This window comes from Schistocerca cancellata, chromosome 2, assembly GCF_023864275.1.
Source record: "Schistocerca cancellata isolate TAMUIC-IGC-003103 chromosome 2, iqSchCanc2.1, whole genome shotgun sequence".
In the NCBI taxonomy this organism is placed as follows: Eukaryota; Metazoa; Arthropoda; class Insecta; order Orthoptera; family Acrididae; genus Schistocerca; species Schistocerca cancellata.
This window is the reverse complement of record NC_064627.1, coordinates 187543506-187556244: the sequence shown is the minus strand read 5'-3', so window position 1 is coordinate 187556244 and position 12739 is coordinate 187543506. Positions and strand designations below refer to the sequence as shown.

At 36.7% G+C, this 12739-nt stretch overlaps 1 protein-coding gene across 3 annotated transcripts in view; it reads right to left on the bottom strand.

The window, feature by feature from the left end:
- LOC126161504 (disks large 1 tumor suppressor protein) overlaps window positions 1-12739 on the bottom strand; it is a 935475-nt gene that overhangs the window by 518937 nt on the left and 403799 nt on the right. For all 3 annotated transcript variants that reach the window (XM_049917405.1, XM_049917407.1, XM_049917406.1), the window contains one exon: window positions 10155-10302. In XM_049917405.1, the coding sequence (XP_049773362.1) occupies window positions 10155-10302 (148 nt within the window). The remainder of the gene's footprint in view (window positions 1-10154; window positions 10303-12739) is intronic.

The window sequence follows — 12739 nt, the reverse complement described above, 5'->3', positions numbered from 1 at the left end:
TCATTAACAACTGAATAATCAAAATGGTTAAAGTAAAGTTTTTAAAAACCATTTTAACTAAATTACATATCTATTCAACTCACTTTCTTTCATTGCACGTACAGATGAGCACTAGGGACAATAAAATACCGAACTGTCTTTTTATCGAAAATCACAATTAGTGTCACTGACAATGGTTTGTTAGAAGGCAAAATTTTAACAGAAATCTACAACATTTTCCTCTTACAGATGTTCCAATCAGCTGCACAATTTCTTCACTATACTGGAAGTGGTTGTCTTCACTTACATCATTGTTTAAAGGCAACAGAAAAGAGCTTCATTGCTGATTCAGGGAAACCGTTCTATATAGATGGTACATAAACCATGTAGTCACATATATAAATTCTGTTTCATTTTGGGGTGTTTATTGCCAATAAAAATGTATATAAATCATTCAAGGTTTATAAAGTGTCTACTCCTTAGGTTTCAACAGTTAAAAAGTGTACACCTGAAACCAAATGTCCAACAAAAGATGGAAACATCAACAAAGTGTACTACCTGATATTAGACAATTGATGATTAAAGGTTCAGGTCAGAGACGCATCAGAGAGAAAGACTGTGGAATATTTCACATCAAGAATCAATAGAAAGTTTTGTACATGAAAATGGAACATTTGCTGAACGTGAAAATGAATTTGTCAGCATTTGTTTGAACTCTTTGAAGAAGAATCCAAATACATTTGTGTGGTTTCACTCTACTGCTTCAAGCTTTGACTTCTCTCTAGAAGAATCCTAATACTCTTGTGCACAGATTTGCTATGTGATTGAGATGTATCAGTCCATTACTTCAAGCTGCAAACAAAACAGCAATCAAAGCAGTGGCTGGATACTGTCAGTCCTACACCTAGAAAGTCAGTTTTTCCTGCAAGTCCTCTGGACCACACAGATAAAGAATTATGTGAGAAGATGTCTGACTGGAGAGAAAAAAATCATCTTTCAACAGCACACTGCTGCTACCCACACAAGTGCTTTGGTAATGAGAAATTTGTGGGATCTGCAGTACAAATTGTTAGGAATCCAGTCTCTTCACTGCAATTGGCACCCTCTCACTTTTCCTCATAAATATAAGAAAATCAATGGCTGCAAAATATTTTGCATCCAGTGAAAAGGATTTGGCTGCTGTGCATGGATATTTTATAAAACTTTCAGGATTACACTTGTGATGGAAAGACAATGGGCAAAGTGATGCACTGAGGTAAAAGGGGACTACATCACGACATCTGTGTGCTTTTGACTTTTTTCGTAGACAGAGAGAGAGTATATTTCACTGACAGGCTGAGAATCTGTTCCTTGCCCTCATATAATTGCAAAGTACATATTACAGTGTAATTCAGTTCACTGTAATAAGTAGTACTAGACCTTTAATACTGTTGCAACAGAAAACACAATGCATTGATAAAAGAAATAAATTCCTGAAATGAGTTAGTTGTCATTATGAACTTTTACAAATAATACTATCTAGAGGACTTAATATATTTTTATTTACTACGTTACTGACATGTTTCAGCTACTGATGTCATCAGATACAAACTTAGAGTTTATGAAACAAAGTTTAGTGTCAGTTGCAATAGAATATATCCTGTGCTTCGGCATAGGTTTTATTGCAACTGCAAATTCTACGGTTTGATCTGACATTCCAATAATGTAATAAATAAAAAACACATTGAGTGTTACAGACAGTATCAATCACACAAGTAATTAACAACCGAAAGGTGACATCTCCTAACTTATGGAAGACAGAGAATGTAATCATTAGCTATGACAAAAATCTTGGAAAGTCTATGAAAATACTTCATTTCAAGCTTTGGGAACATGTCAATACATGTGCTTTGACTGAGATGTTTTCCCTTTCCTTCATTTCATCTTCTGTTTTATTGTCTCTTCCTGATTTTTCACAAAAATAACTTTTTTTTAGAAGCTTCAGAGTCACTACTCACGTCAAAGTTTCTCTGTCAATCTTGCTCTGACTCTCAGGGTCCTTAGCTTGTATAAACAAGCTATGAATAATTATTTCTTGGGAGGACCTCTATAAGTGAATATTTATGAAAAAGATAAGGCTAGCAAAGTCTTCATGGCATGTTTAAAAGACTCTTCTGAAATCATGACCAATATTCTCTCACTATTCCATCATGCTCCCCGTAGACTCTCAAACATTCAAAAAGGTGTTATTTATCAGCTGCCCCCCCCCCCTCCCACAAAAAGTGGGTCACTTGAATTTAGAACCAGTGGTGAAATGGTTATTGCATCTGTTATTGGTGCACAGTTGCTGAACCACTTCAAGCATCACAAATGCACACACAGAGAGAAAGTGAGAGAACTGATGCTTTATTTTGATGCACTTAATTTTTTTACTTGATTTCTTTAGCCTTCAGTGCCATGGAATTACATGTTTAAATTATATACTGATTCTGTGAGAATCTGAGACAATGAGAAACTTTGCTTAATGTATTGGGATGACTCAGATGGGAAGCACAATCTACATACATCTGTGTTTAGGCCCTAATTCAGCACAATTTCAATTTTTATGTAAAATCAATGCAGCATATACTCTACAGAGAGTACATCATTATTGGTTAGTATTTATTTGATTAAATGGCAGTTGGTTTTTCTCTTTCCTTGAAGTCTTTCTGATGTTGTCATGGCCAAGCCATGTGCAGGCTTAATGTAAGCTTAACCATTGATACTGAATGTATTACATATTATGAGGTATAATGTCATGCGTAAAAGTAAATCTCCATTTGACCTATTGCTATTTCTATGAACAATTTTACATTACACTTTGATCAGGTATATATAGGTATATATTTAAAGCATTCCATTTCAGTTTTTTGTTTCCTACTGCATTTATTGCTATTATCTAATCCTGTATATGTGCTTCTTTATTCTGCTGTCTTAACAGCAGCTACTAACAATTTCACTTGTATGTATTTCGTTTGTATGTCTCTATTTATTTGCTCTCTTTCCTAGCAGATCAAACCTATTCATTTCCATCTATTGGAGGATCAATCTTAGCACATACATTTTCTAATTAGCAAGACAACAATGGACAAGAAATGTGTATTTCAACATTCTAATGGATGGAAAAATTGCATTGGAGCAATGAATCACTACAGAGAAATAAGGATAGTTGTGGGTCATGTCAAAAATAGAGTAAATCGATGCTGACTACACGTAAGTCTTGTTAGTGGTAGACTGATTTCACTGGTGACGATAATAATACGGAAATCAAACAAAGAAATTTACTTACTGTCTTCGCCTTTCAACATCAAAATAGAACATTGTTTACCATTCCAAGGGGATATATTTAGGCCCTTTTCATTGCAGATCACAACAACACTTCCCAAACTGAAATTTAGCCAGATACACAAATGTGCTACACCCCTTGATTACACAGCCTGAAATGAAACTACATTACTGCTGGATGTTATGCAAACCAGTAAATTTCGGAATTTTTTTTGCCATACCAATATCGACTTGAATGGTAATTCTCAAAAATTTCCAATTCAAAAATTTCTTGGAATGCCCTATATTCAATGGATTGGTTCATATGTCCTGATGAATCTATCAATTACAAAAACATAAGGAGTAAAAAGAAAAAAGGTTAGACCATATGCTACGTATATAATGGACCACACATTTTTATGTCTGTTTAAGGCTGACATGCTGTTCTAATAATATATCTCTTACTTTTGAAAGATCACAAACATTTAAATATTTGTATAAAGCAGCAGTGGGCATTGAAACATAACTCCAACAATGACCAAAATAGCAACAAAGTGGCATCATTTCTTACCCAACATTGTTGGGAGCAGTGAATGAAGACTGAAAACTAAAAGCTGGGTTCAGTACCAAAAGGAAGACATTTATAATGTGCATTACAAAAATATGAACATGTGTATTTAGCATATATGAAACACACCGATCACTGATGCTACAAATAACCTGATAACAACAGAGGCAAATGTAACAATGAAATGTTGAAGGCAATGTTGAGAAATGGATTTTTTTTCTTCTGTTCACTATGACATAAGAACATATAAGGCAATAATCTATTCGTTGACAAGGAAACATTTATAAAATAATGTCCTTCACTTAAATAGATTATCACTGAAATGTTATGAGTTTACTAATGCCATGTCAGCAATTGCTGTTAATTACTTACATTGAAACACCTGCAGATGAACTCATCTTACTTCTACAAAATTTATGAGAAACATCTCATCTGACAAAAAGTTACGAGGGTCGGTCAAAAAGTAATGCCTCCCATTTTTTTTCTACTTAAAGAAATTAAGTTAAGTGAAAAATTTGAATTTGGCGCCATTCCTCAAACCTTCTTCTGCAATCCACTGCAGTAGTAACTTTCTGTGTCAACAGGTGGCAGCACAGCAGAAGTTTGTAAGATGGCCGACATCGATGTTCGTTTGAGACAGCGTTGTGTGATTGAATTCTTGAATGCAGAAGGTGAAACGCCCATACGCATTCATGAAAGACTGAAGAAGGTGTATGGTGTTGTGACAGTGGATGTCAGCACTGTTAGACGATGGGTTCGTCGTTGTAAGGAAGCTGAAGGGCAAACACCGTTGACTGACGAAAAGCGGAGCGGCAGGCCGGTGAGTGCAGTGACTCCACACAACATTCAGCAAGTTGATGACATCATTCGTGGTGACCGTCGGGTGACTGCAGATGAAGTGTGTCGCATTATTTCTCTTAGTAAAGGCAGTGTGATCACGATTATTAAACAATTGGGGTACTCAAAAGTTTGTGCACGGTGGGTTCCAAGAATGTTAACCGATCAGAATAAAGAGGCAAGGAAAACAATAGCCTCCCAACACTTGCAGCGCTTCCGTTTGGAGGGAGATGAGTTTCTGAAAAAAATTGTGACCGGGGACGAAACATGGGTGCATTTTTTTGAACCCGAATCAAAGAGGCAGTCAATGGAGTGGCGTCACACAAGCTCGCCGAGGAAGAAAAAATTCAAAACTGTGCGATCGGCAGGGAAAGTTATGGCAACAGTTTTCTGGGATACAGAGGGTGTGATTCTGGTTGATTTTTTGGAGCAGGGATGCACAATAAATTCTGTTCAATACGTCACAACCCTCAACAAACTTAAAGCACGTCTTCAGCGAGTTCGCTCAACAAAATCAATGGCAGATGTTCTTCTTTTGCATGACAATGCAAGACCACACACCAGTCGTCACACCTCTGACGAGATTGTCAAAATTGGATGGGAAGTTTTGCCTCATCCCCCATACAGCCCTGACCTGGCACCATCAGACTTCCATCTGTTCGGGCCACTAAAAGAAGCTCATCGTGGGATTCATTTTGAAGATGAGGAGGCCGTCAAAACATCCGTGCGTCAATGGCTTAGGAAGCAGAGCTGTGATTTTTACCGTGCTGGGATACATGCCCTTGTTCAAAGATGGACCAAAACTGTAGAGATGGGCGGAGATTACATTGAAAAATGACAAAATGATCCTCAATGTTGTGGTTTTCAACCTATGTAATTGCATTTAAATTTCCTGACAATTAAATGTAGAAAAAAAAAAATAGGAGGCATTACTTTTTGACTGACCCTCGTATTTGCCTTGAAATATCAAGACACATCAGCTGAAAGAAGAGAGATAGGAATGGAAGTAATATCAAAAATTTACACTGAAACCATAAAGCCAAGTCAAACATTTGCAGAGTCCTCCCTAAATGCCATTCATTACATCCCATTGGAAGAAAACAATAATATACATGAAGTAATCAAATGGATTTACCTTCACATATTGAAATCATTTCAAAGATGTTTCAGAGATAATTCTTAACATACATGTCAGAATAAGCGAGAAACCACTGCTACTGACCACTACTGAAATATACTCGTGCTGTTTTGTTGGAATTTCTTCATTTATGAAATATGAAGATTTATAATCTTCAAGAATCAAAGCAATTTTTTGTTGTACTATCATGTTAAATTATTTCAGAAAATTGTAATACACTAATTTGGATAACATTTTTCTAACTGTCCATTCTATCTGTCCATTCCATTCCACATTTTCGAGAACATATCACTTAGGATTAGTGGAAGTAATATCAGCACATTATTTCATTTTTGTAAATATATAATATTGACAATTTTCTTTTTGTGACATGTTTTACTGTACTAGTCACTGATGTACAAACATCACTGTGGCAAGACCTATCATAAAGTTTGAGCAAGAAATAATATATTAAGAAGACTGGCTAATAGCAGATGGGGAGCTGAACCAAACAGGCAGCTCAAATGAAACACACCAACTAACGACCAGCTGTACGAAACCTATGTAGCTCGATAAACTATACAAACTATACAGACCACTAACTCACAAGCATTGGTCACAAGCACCTTAGGAAGCATAAGCATACTTCCAATTAAGATCACACCTGGAAAAATCTTGAATAAAGACCTTATCAGGCCTCCTCCACTGCAGGAAACATCCAGCAGTTAGAACTTGAGATGGAAGATTTGGAAGAACTTCAGCTGCATCAGAATCAGTGTAGCACCACGGAAGGCAACCTCATCCTGTAGGGCCTTATACAGGATTATCACAATATATGTGATCATAGCAAACATCACAATATGGGACACCTCCAAACATGTCCTAATTGACCCAGTAAATGTTCCCTCGATGAATTGTAGCAGGAAGTACAGAAATACTGAAAGTTGCCCATTTGGGCAGAAGAATTTTGATTTCTGGATACAAAAAAGTATGAAGGATCTACTCCCTATGGATCTAATGAAATAAAAGCTTATTTATCTACATACTATCTTTCCCTTGGAATATGCGTTCTTCCAAGTAGTCAACCACAATTGGCGAGAGGAATAGCCAAACCAAGGATCACTCTTCTGATTTGACAGTTAATGGCAAGTAGCATCCTGGGAATACAATTTGTTTATCTAGGTACTGTGCTTCATAAGCAAGTGTGGTGCAGTGATATTACATACATGAAACCATTATTTGTGGAAGCACCAAGCACCTTTCTAGTGCTACTAATGTATATTACATAACAGTGTATCATGAATCACAGCTTTCTCAGTAAAGTGGTAATTTTCTGTAATGCTGGAACAATTCTCACAATGCCACCAAACATATTTGGAGCAAAGAGCAACATGTGATCCTACAGGTTACCAGTTATTCCCATATATTCAGAGTTTGAGCCTTATAGAGCTTGTTTGTAAAAGTTAATTTTTAAAATCACATCAACAAATGCCCCAATGATCTTCCTGCTTGCAGAAAAAATGACAATGGTTTGTTGTGTAAATTACTATGGTGGAGCAGTTAGCCATAAAGTTGAAAATGTGGGAATGGGTACATAATGGAAAGAAACTATATATTGAGTGTTTAGCTGTCAAAGTTAAAGAGTCCCCAAGAGGCAGTGGTGCAACAATTAATTTTATCTTGTGGTGCTACAAAGTGGCATCTCTGCATATAATTATAAGCACAATAAATGCAAATGTTAACAGAACCATTTATAAACAACTTTTTATTAAAAAATAACTTCTCAAATGAAGTGTAAGATTAGCTGAATCAGAGAGCTAATGCTCTCACATAATTCTTTTAGTCGTGGGTGTTTCACTGATATGCAAACTGCCCGAGGGAAATGTGGTAAGAGTAGAACAGATATGTAAATCCTTTCTGCAGTGGTATGACACAGTGCACATGTGAAAGCCTGAATGTAAGCATCACAATAAAATGACACTGCATGAGAGTCTCAGAGGCATTTAAATAAGAAAATGCCCGTGAAGAAAAGAGCCCCAAGATGAAAACAGCAGTAACTAAAATGATGTGCCAGAACGCAGCACCCTTTGAATCGACAGACAATTTTTCTAGATCCTTGCTAGCAACAACTGATTGGCATCCAAAGTTCATTACTTTAAGAAAGTAATGCGGACTCACACTTACTACCTATAGTAAGTAGGAGACCCTCATTATGACAAGCACACCTTGAATTATAAATTACTACAACAGTGGGAAAACTGCAAGAATGTAAAAAATATTTTGTTGGCATAGTTACTGGCTTAGGCATTGAAAATTTGGCTCCTGTATATTTCCATAATGTAAGTAATCAGCATTTCTAAACAGTCACACTATTTACGAGACTCAACTAATGGGATTCACATAACTGGCCAATTTATAGTTTTCAAATACTTTATTGAGTTACTTTACTTGTACTTTATTTCTCAGGCTCTTTAAAAACCACCAATTTGAAAAGACACGTGGCAAACTTGACATAGGTACTCAGTGCCTATTGTAGCTCCTCACTCACAGACAAGTTCCATACTTCCAACCAAATCTTCCTTGAGGGTACAATTAGGGCATCATATAGACAACTATTACTCAATCACCTGTAAAAGTTTTAGACCACTGTGCTGGAGCATTTTTGCAATGGCTGAATCAATTTTAACATTTCACTTTTGGATGGATAATTTTACGAGTAAATATTTCAGTGACATGATTTGTCTTCATAAATCACACACACACACACACACACACACACACACACACACACACACACACACACACACACACTTGTCATTCCACAAGGGTGATGGGAAAGCATCCCGCAACTACCCTCCCGACCTGGTACAGAAGCAAATAACCAGAGCCACTTCCTCACCCCCTCAAACCCAGAACCTCCCACAGAAGAACCACAAAAGTGCCCCACTTGTGACAGGATGCTTTCCGGGACTGGATCAGACTCTGAATGTGGCTCTCCAGCAGGGATACGACTTCCTCAAATCCTGCCCTGAAATGAGATCCATCCTTGATGAAATCCTCCCCACTCCACCAAGAGTGTCTTTCCGCCGCCCACCTAACCTCCGTAACCTCTTAGTTCATCCCTATGAAATCCCCAAACCACCTTCCCTACCCTCTGACTCCTACCCTTGTAACCGCCCCCGGTGTAAAACCTGTCCCATGCACCCTCCCACCACCACCTACTCCAGTCCTGTAACCCGGAAGGTGTACACGATCAAAGGCAGAGCCACGTGTGAAAGCACCCACGTGATTTAACAACTGACCTGCCTACACTGTGATGCATTCTATGTGGGAATGACCAGCAACAAACTGTCCATTCGCATGAATGGACACAGGCAGACAGTGTTTGTTGGTAACGAGGATCACCCTGTGGCTAAACATGCCTTGGTGCACGGCCAGCACATCCTGGCACAGTGTTATGCCGTCCAGGTTATCTGGATACTTCCCACTAACACCAACCTATCCGAACTCCGGAGATGGGAACTTGCCCTTCAATATATCCTCTCTTCCCGTTATCCACCAGGCCTCAATCTCCGCTAATTTCAAGTTACCGCCACTCATACCTCACCTGTCATTCAACAACATCTTTGCCTCTGCACTTCCGCCTCGACTGACATCTCTGCCCAAACTCTTTGCCTTTGAATATGTCTGCTTGTGTCTGTATATGTGTGGATGGATATGTGTGTGTGTGTGTGTGTGTGTGTGCGAGTGTATACCCGTCCTTTTTTCCCCCTAAGGTAAGTCTTTCTGCTCTCGGGATTGGAATGACTCCTTACCCTCTCCCTTAAAACCCACATCCTTCCCTCTTTCCTGACGAAGCAGCCATTGGTTGCGAAAGCTAGAATTTTGTGTGTATGTTTGTGTTTGTTTGTGTTTGTTTGTGTGTCTATCGATCTGCCAGCACTTTCTTTTGGTAAGTCACATCACCTTTGTTTTTAGATATATTTTTGCCACGTGGAATGTTTCCCTCTATTATTTATATCAGAAGAATTATTTACAGTATTTGTTTCACATTACAGTACTATTTTCCTCTGGCACTATACCATAGAGTGAAGATGATTTTAATGTTTTTCGTATGAGTTGTAGGTGACTCTATAGTTTATTTGCAGATGTATCATGTAAAACAGCTTGCCTAAAACACATATACAGCAAAATGTTTTGTTCTGTTCTTAGGATTACATTCCCATTCTTCACACATTCTTACATTTCATTAGATTCTTACATTGCCTAAAACATTGCCAATTTGAACTTAACTGTGTAGGATGAGGTTTTATACTTCAGGTAAAGAAACACTCTACTGTTCCAAAAACAAAGAATACAATATAAGCTTACGTGGTGGAGGTGTATTGGACACATCAGGTGGGGGCGGCAGGTACGCATTTTCTGGTTTCGCCACGAGCAGCACCACTCTGTCTTGTGTGGCCTTCAGAGTTGCGACAGCCTCTTCGTGGGTGACATTTTCCAGATTTTTTTCTCCGTGCTGAAATATAATATTCATTTACCAGGATAGTCAAAAGCTCTTAGAAAGAAAGTAAATACAAGTGACTAATGTAAAATAAAAATTCCACATTTTTTTTTAGAAAATGAATTTGTTATTGCGTCCAAAGCAATATTTGTGGTGGACAATTTACATATACAAATTCTGACCCTAAAATAAAATAATAGTATAATGTTCATGCAGTCAAAAGCTCAGTTACTAGATATAAGCAACATACTTTTTTATACTATAGAAAAAGGGGATTACATACTTTGTTTTAATTATTTTTACAGAAAACTTTATGGAGCATTTGTAACTGTATCATAGTAATGTATATAAAATAATGTAAAACTTCTGTATTTCTCATAAAAATATTTTAATTGTAAATCTTGAAATGTCTCCTGTACAGCAAATCAAATGATTTGAAAACTGTTGGTAATAAATCCAGTTTCACAATAACTATCATGCAGCATACATCAGTGTCCTAGACACAATAAATATAAATATCACTCCTGCAAGGAACATAGCTTGTTGCTTTCCTTCTCAAAAGTGAATGAGAAACATCAGCACAAACAATTGTGAAATACAGCAAGACTTTGAGACATTCATGTGAACATCAATACAAACAAACATTTTGAAATAGACATGATCAGCTACAAAAATATTATAGGTCCCACTCCTTAAATAAATACTGTAAATGATCGGAATCAGTGAAATAGTTACATATATGTGCATTAAAGCTTGCAAAACTTAATATACGACACAATCAAATTTAGTAGCTATTGTAAAATTCAATGGTAGAATTCTTACAAAATTTAACTCGTCTTGAAAAGAGGACTCAAGAAAAATTGGCGACTGAGTCATTTCATAATATTCTTTACTGGAATCCTTAGCAATAATACTGGAAGAGGAAATAGGAAACACTGAAAGACTAGTTATATGTTTTATAAATGAAAAACACAAAATGATTTACACTCACAATTCATTCTTCTACCAATGAGTGATGGAATAATCAGCTACATAATAATTACTGATTCATCTGCAGTTGTTCAGTTTCAGTGAAAGCACTTCAAGTATGTGCAGAAATCCTAATGAGACACAACAGCACTGTTACTGTGAGACACAACCAAATTTACAGTTAACGTGAGTGCCAAACAAATGGAAACCATTCAGTCAGAGAAAGAGGAATGGAAAGTTATTTTTAGAGGGGAGTGGAAGTCAGCACTTACAAAGTGATATCATGATGAGGTATTTTGAAAAGGCAACTGCTTCTTGTAATGCGAAGATTTTTAGGCTGTTTGACTAGTGAGTTAGAGTAGAAAGGATCCAAAGCAGAGAGAAATGAAAGTGGTGTTACACTATTGCTGAAATGGCAAAAGGGAATAACCTATGGTTTGAAATATTCCGCACCCATCCCTAGATTCCACATCAAGTGACATTGTTCTCTTTCTTAATCTCAAAAAATGATTTGGAAGGAAGGAATATTCTTGGAATTAAGATGTTACCCGTGCTGTACACACATACATGCAGTATTTGAAGCAAACTGATTTGCTGTACAATAAAAAACAATCATTGTAATCTCACTAGAACCAAATGTACTGAGGTCAACAGAGCTGTATTTCATCATCAGACACTTAAGGCAATGGCTTGTTGATATAGCCACCCTTCTCTGCCCCTCACTATCTGTGCCATTTGGTTGTAGTTGTACCAGTTTGTTCCACTAATAACACTTTGTATTATCAATGTTCTGGGTCTGCATTTAGATTTATCCCTCAGTACTTTTTCTACTAAGTTGTTTTTATGAAGCTGTTTTGTCAAATTATGTGGCCAATTATTTTAGTTTTCCTCCTCTGTATCATGTTAATCAATGTCCTTCTGTCTTTAATTTATTTTAAAATTCGTTCGTTAGATTTTCTATCAGTTCAGGGTGTTTTGTGGCTCTTCTCTATACCCACATCTCTACTGCTTCTAACTTTTCTTTTCTTGTTTCCCCAGAGTAAAACCTTCACAACAATGCTCCAAATAAATGTTTTTATGATTTTCTTTCTTGTTTCTACATTAAACTGCTTGCTTATTAATAAATGGCGTCAATTCCTGAAAGTCTGTTTAGTCATTGCAAATCTTTTAACACCTATTATATTCGTGTTGTCATCTGTTAATATACTTCCTAAGTAGCAAAATTCATTTACTTGCATTAGTATTGCATTTCCTATGCCAACCCTCTCAATGTCAAAGGGGTAGGGGCATACCTTGTGCACATCTTTTTAAAATATTGTGATTCAGCCAGTTACTTAATATATTAAATTTTCGGAAAAAATATTTACTATTTCTAATATATAAATATTTTAATTTTTGCAGTTAAACTTAACCCAAAAATTTAAATCTCAGTAGTAGATATTGTTTTCACCAATGACCATCATATTCAATGCCATCATGTTCA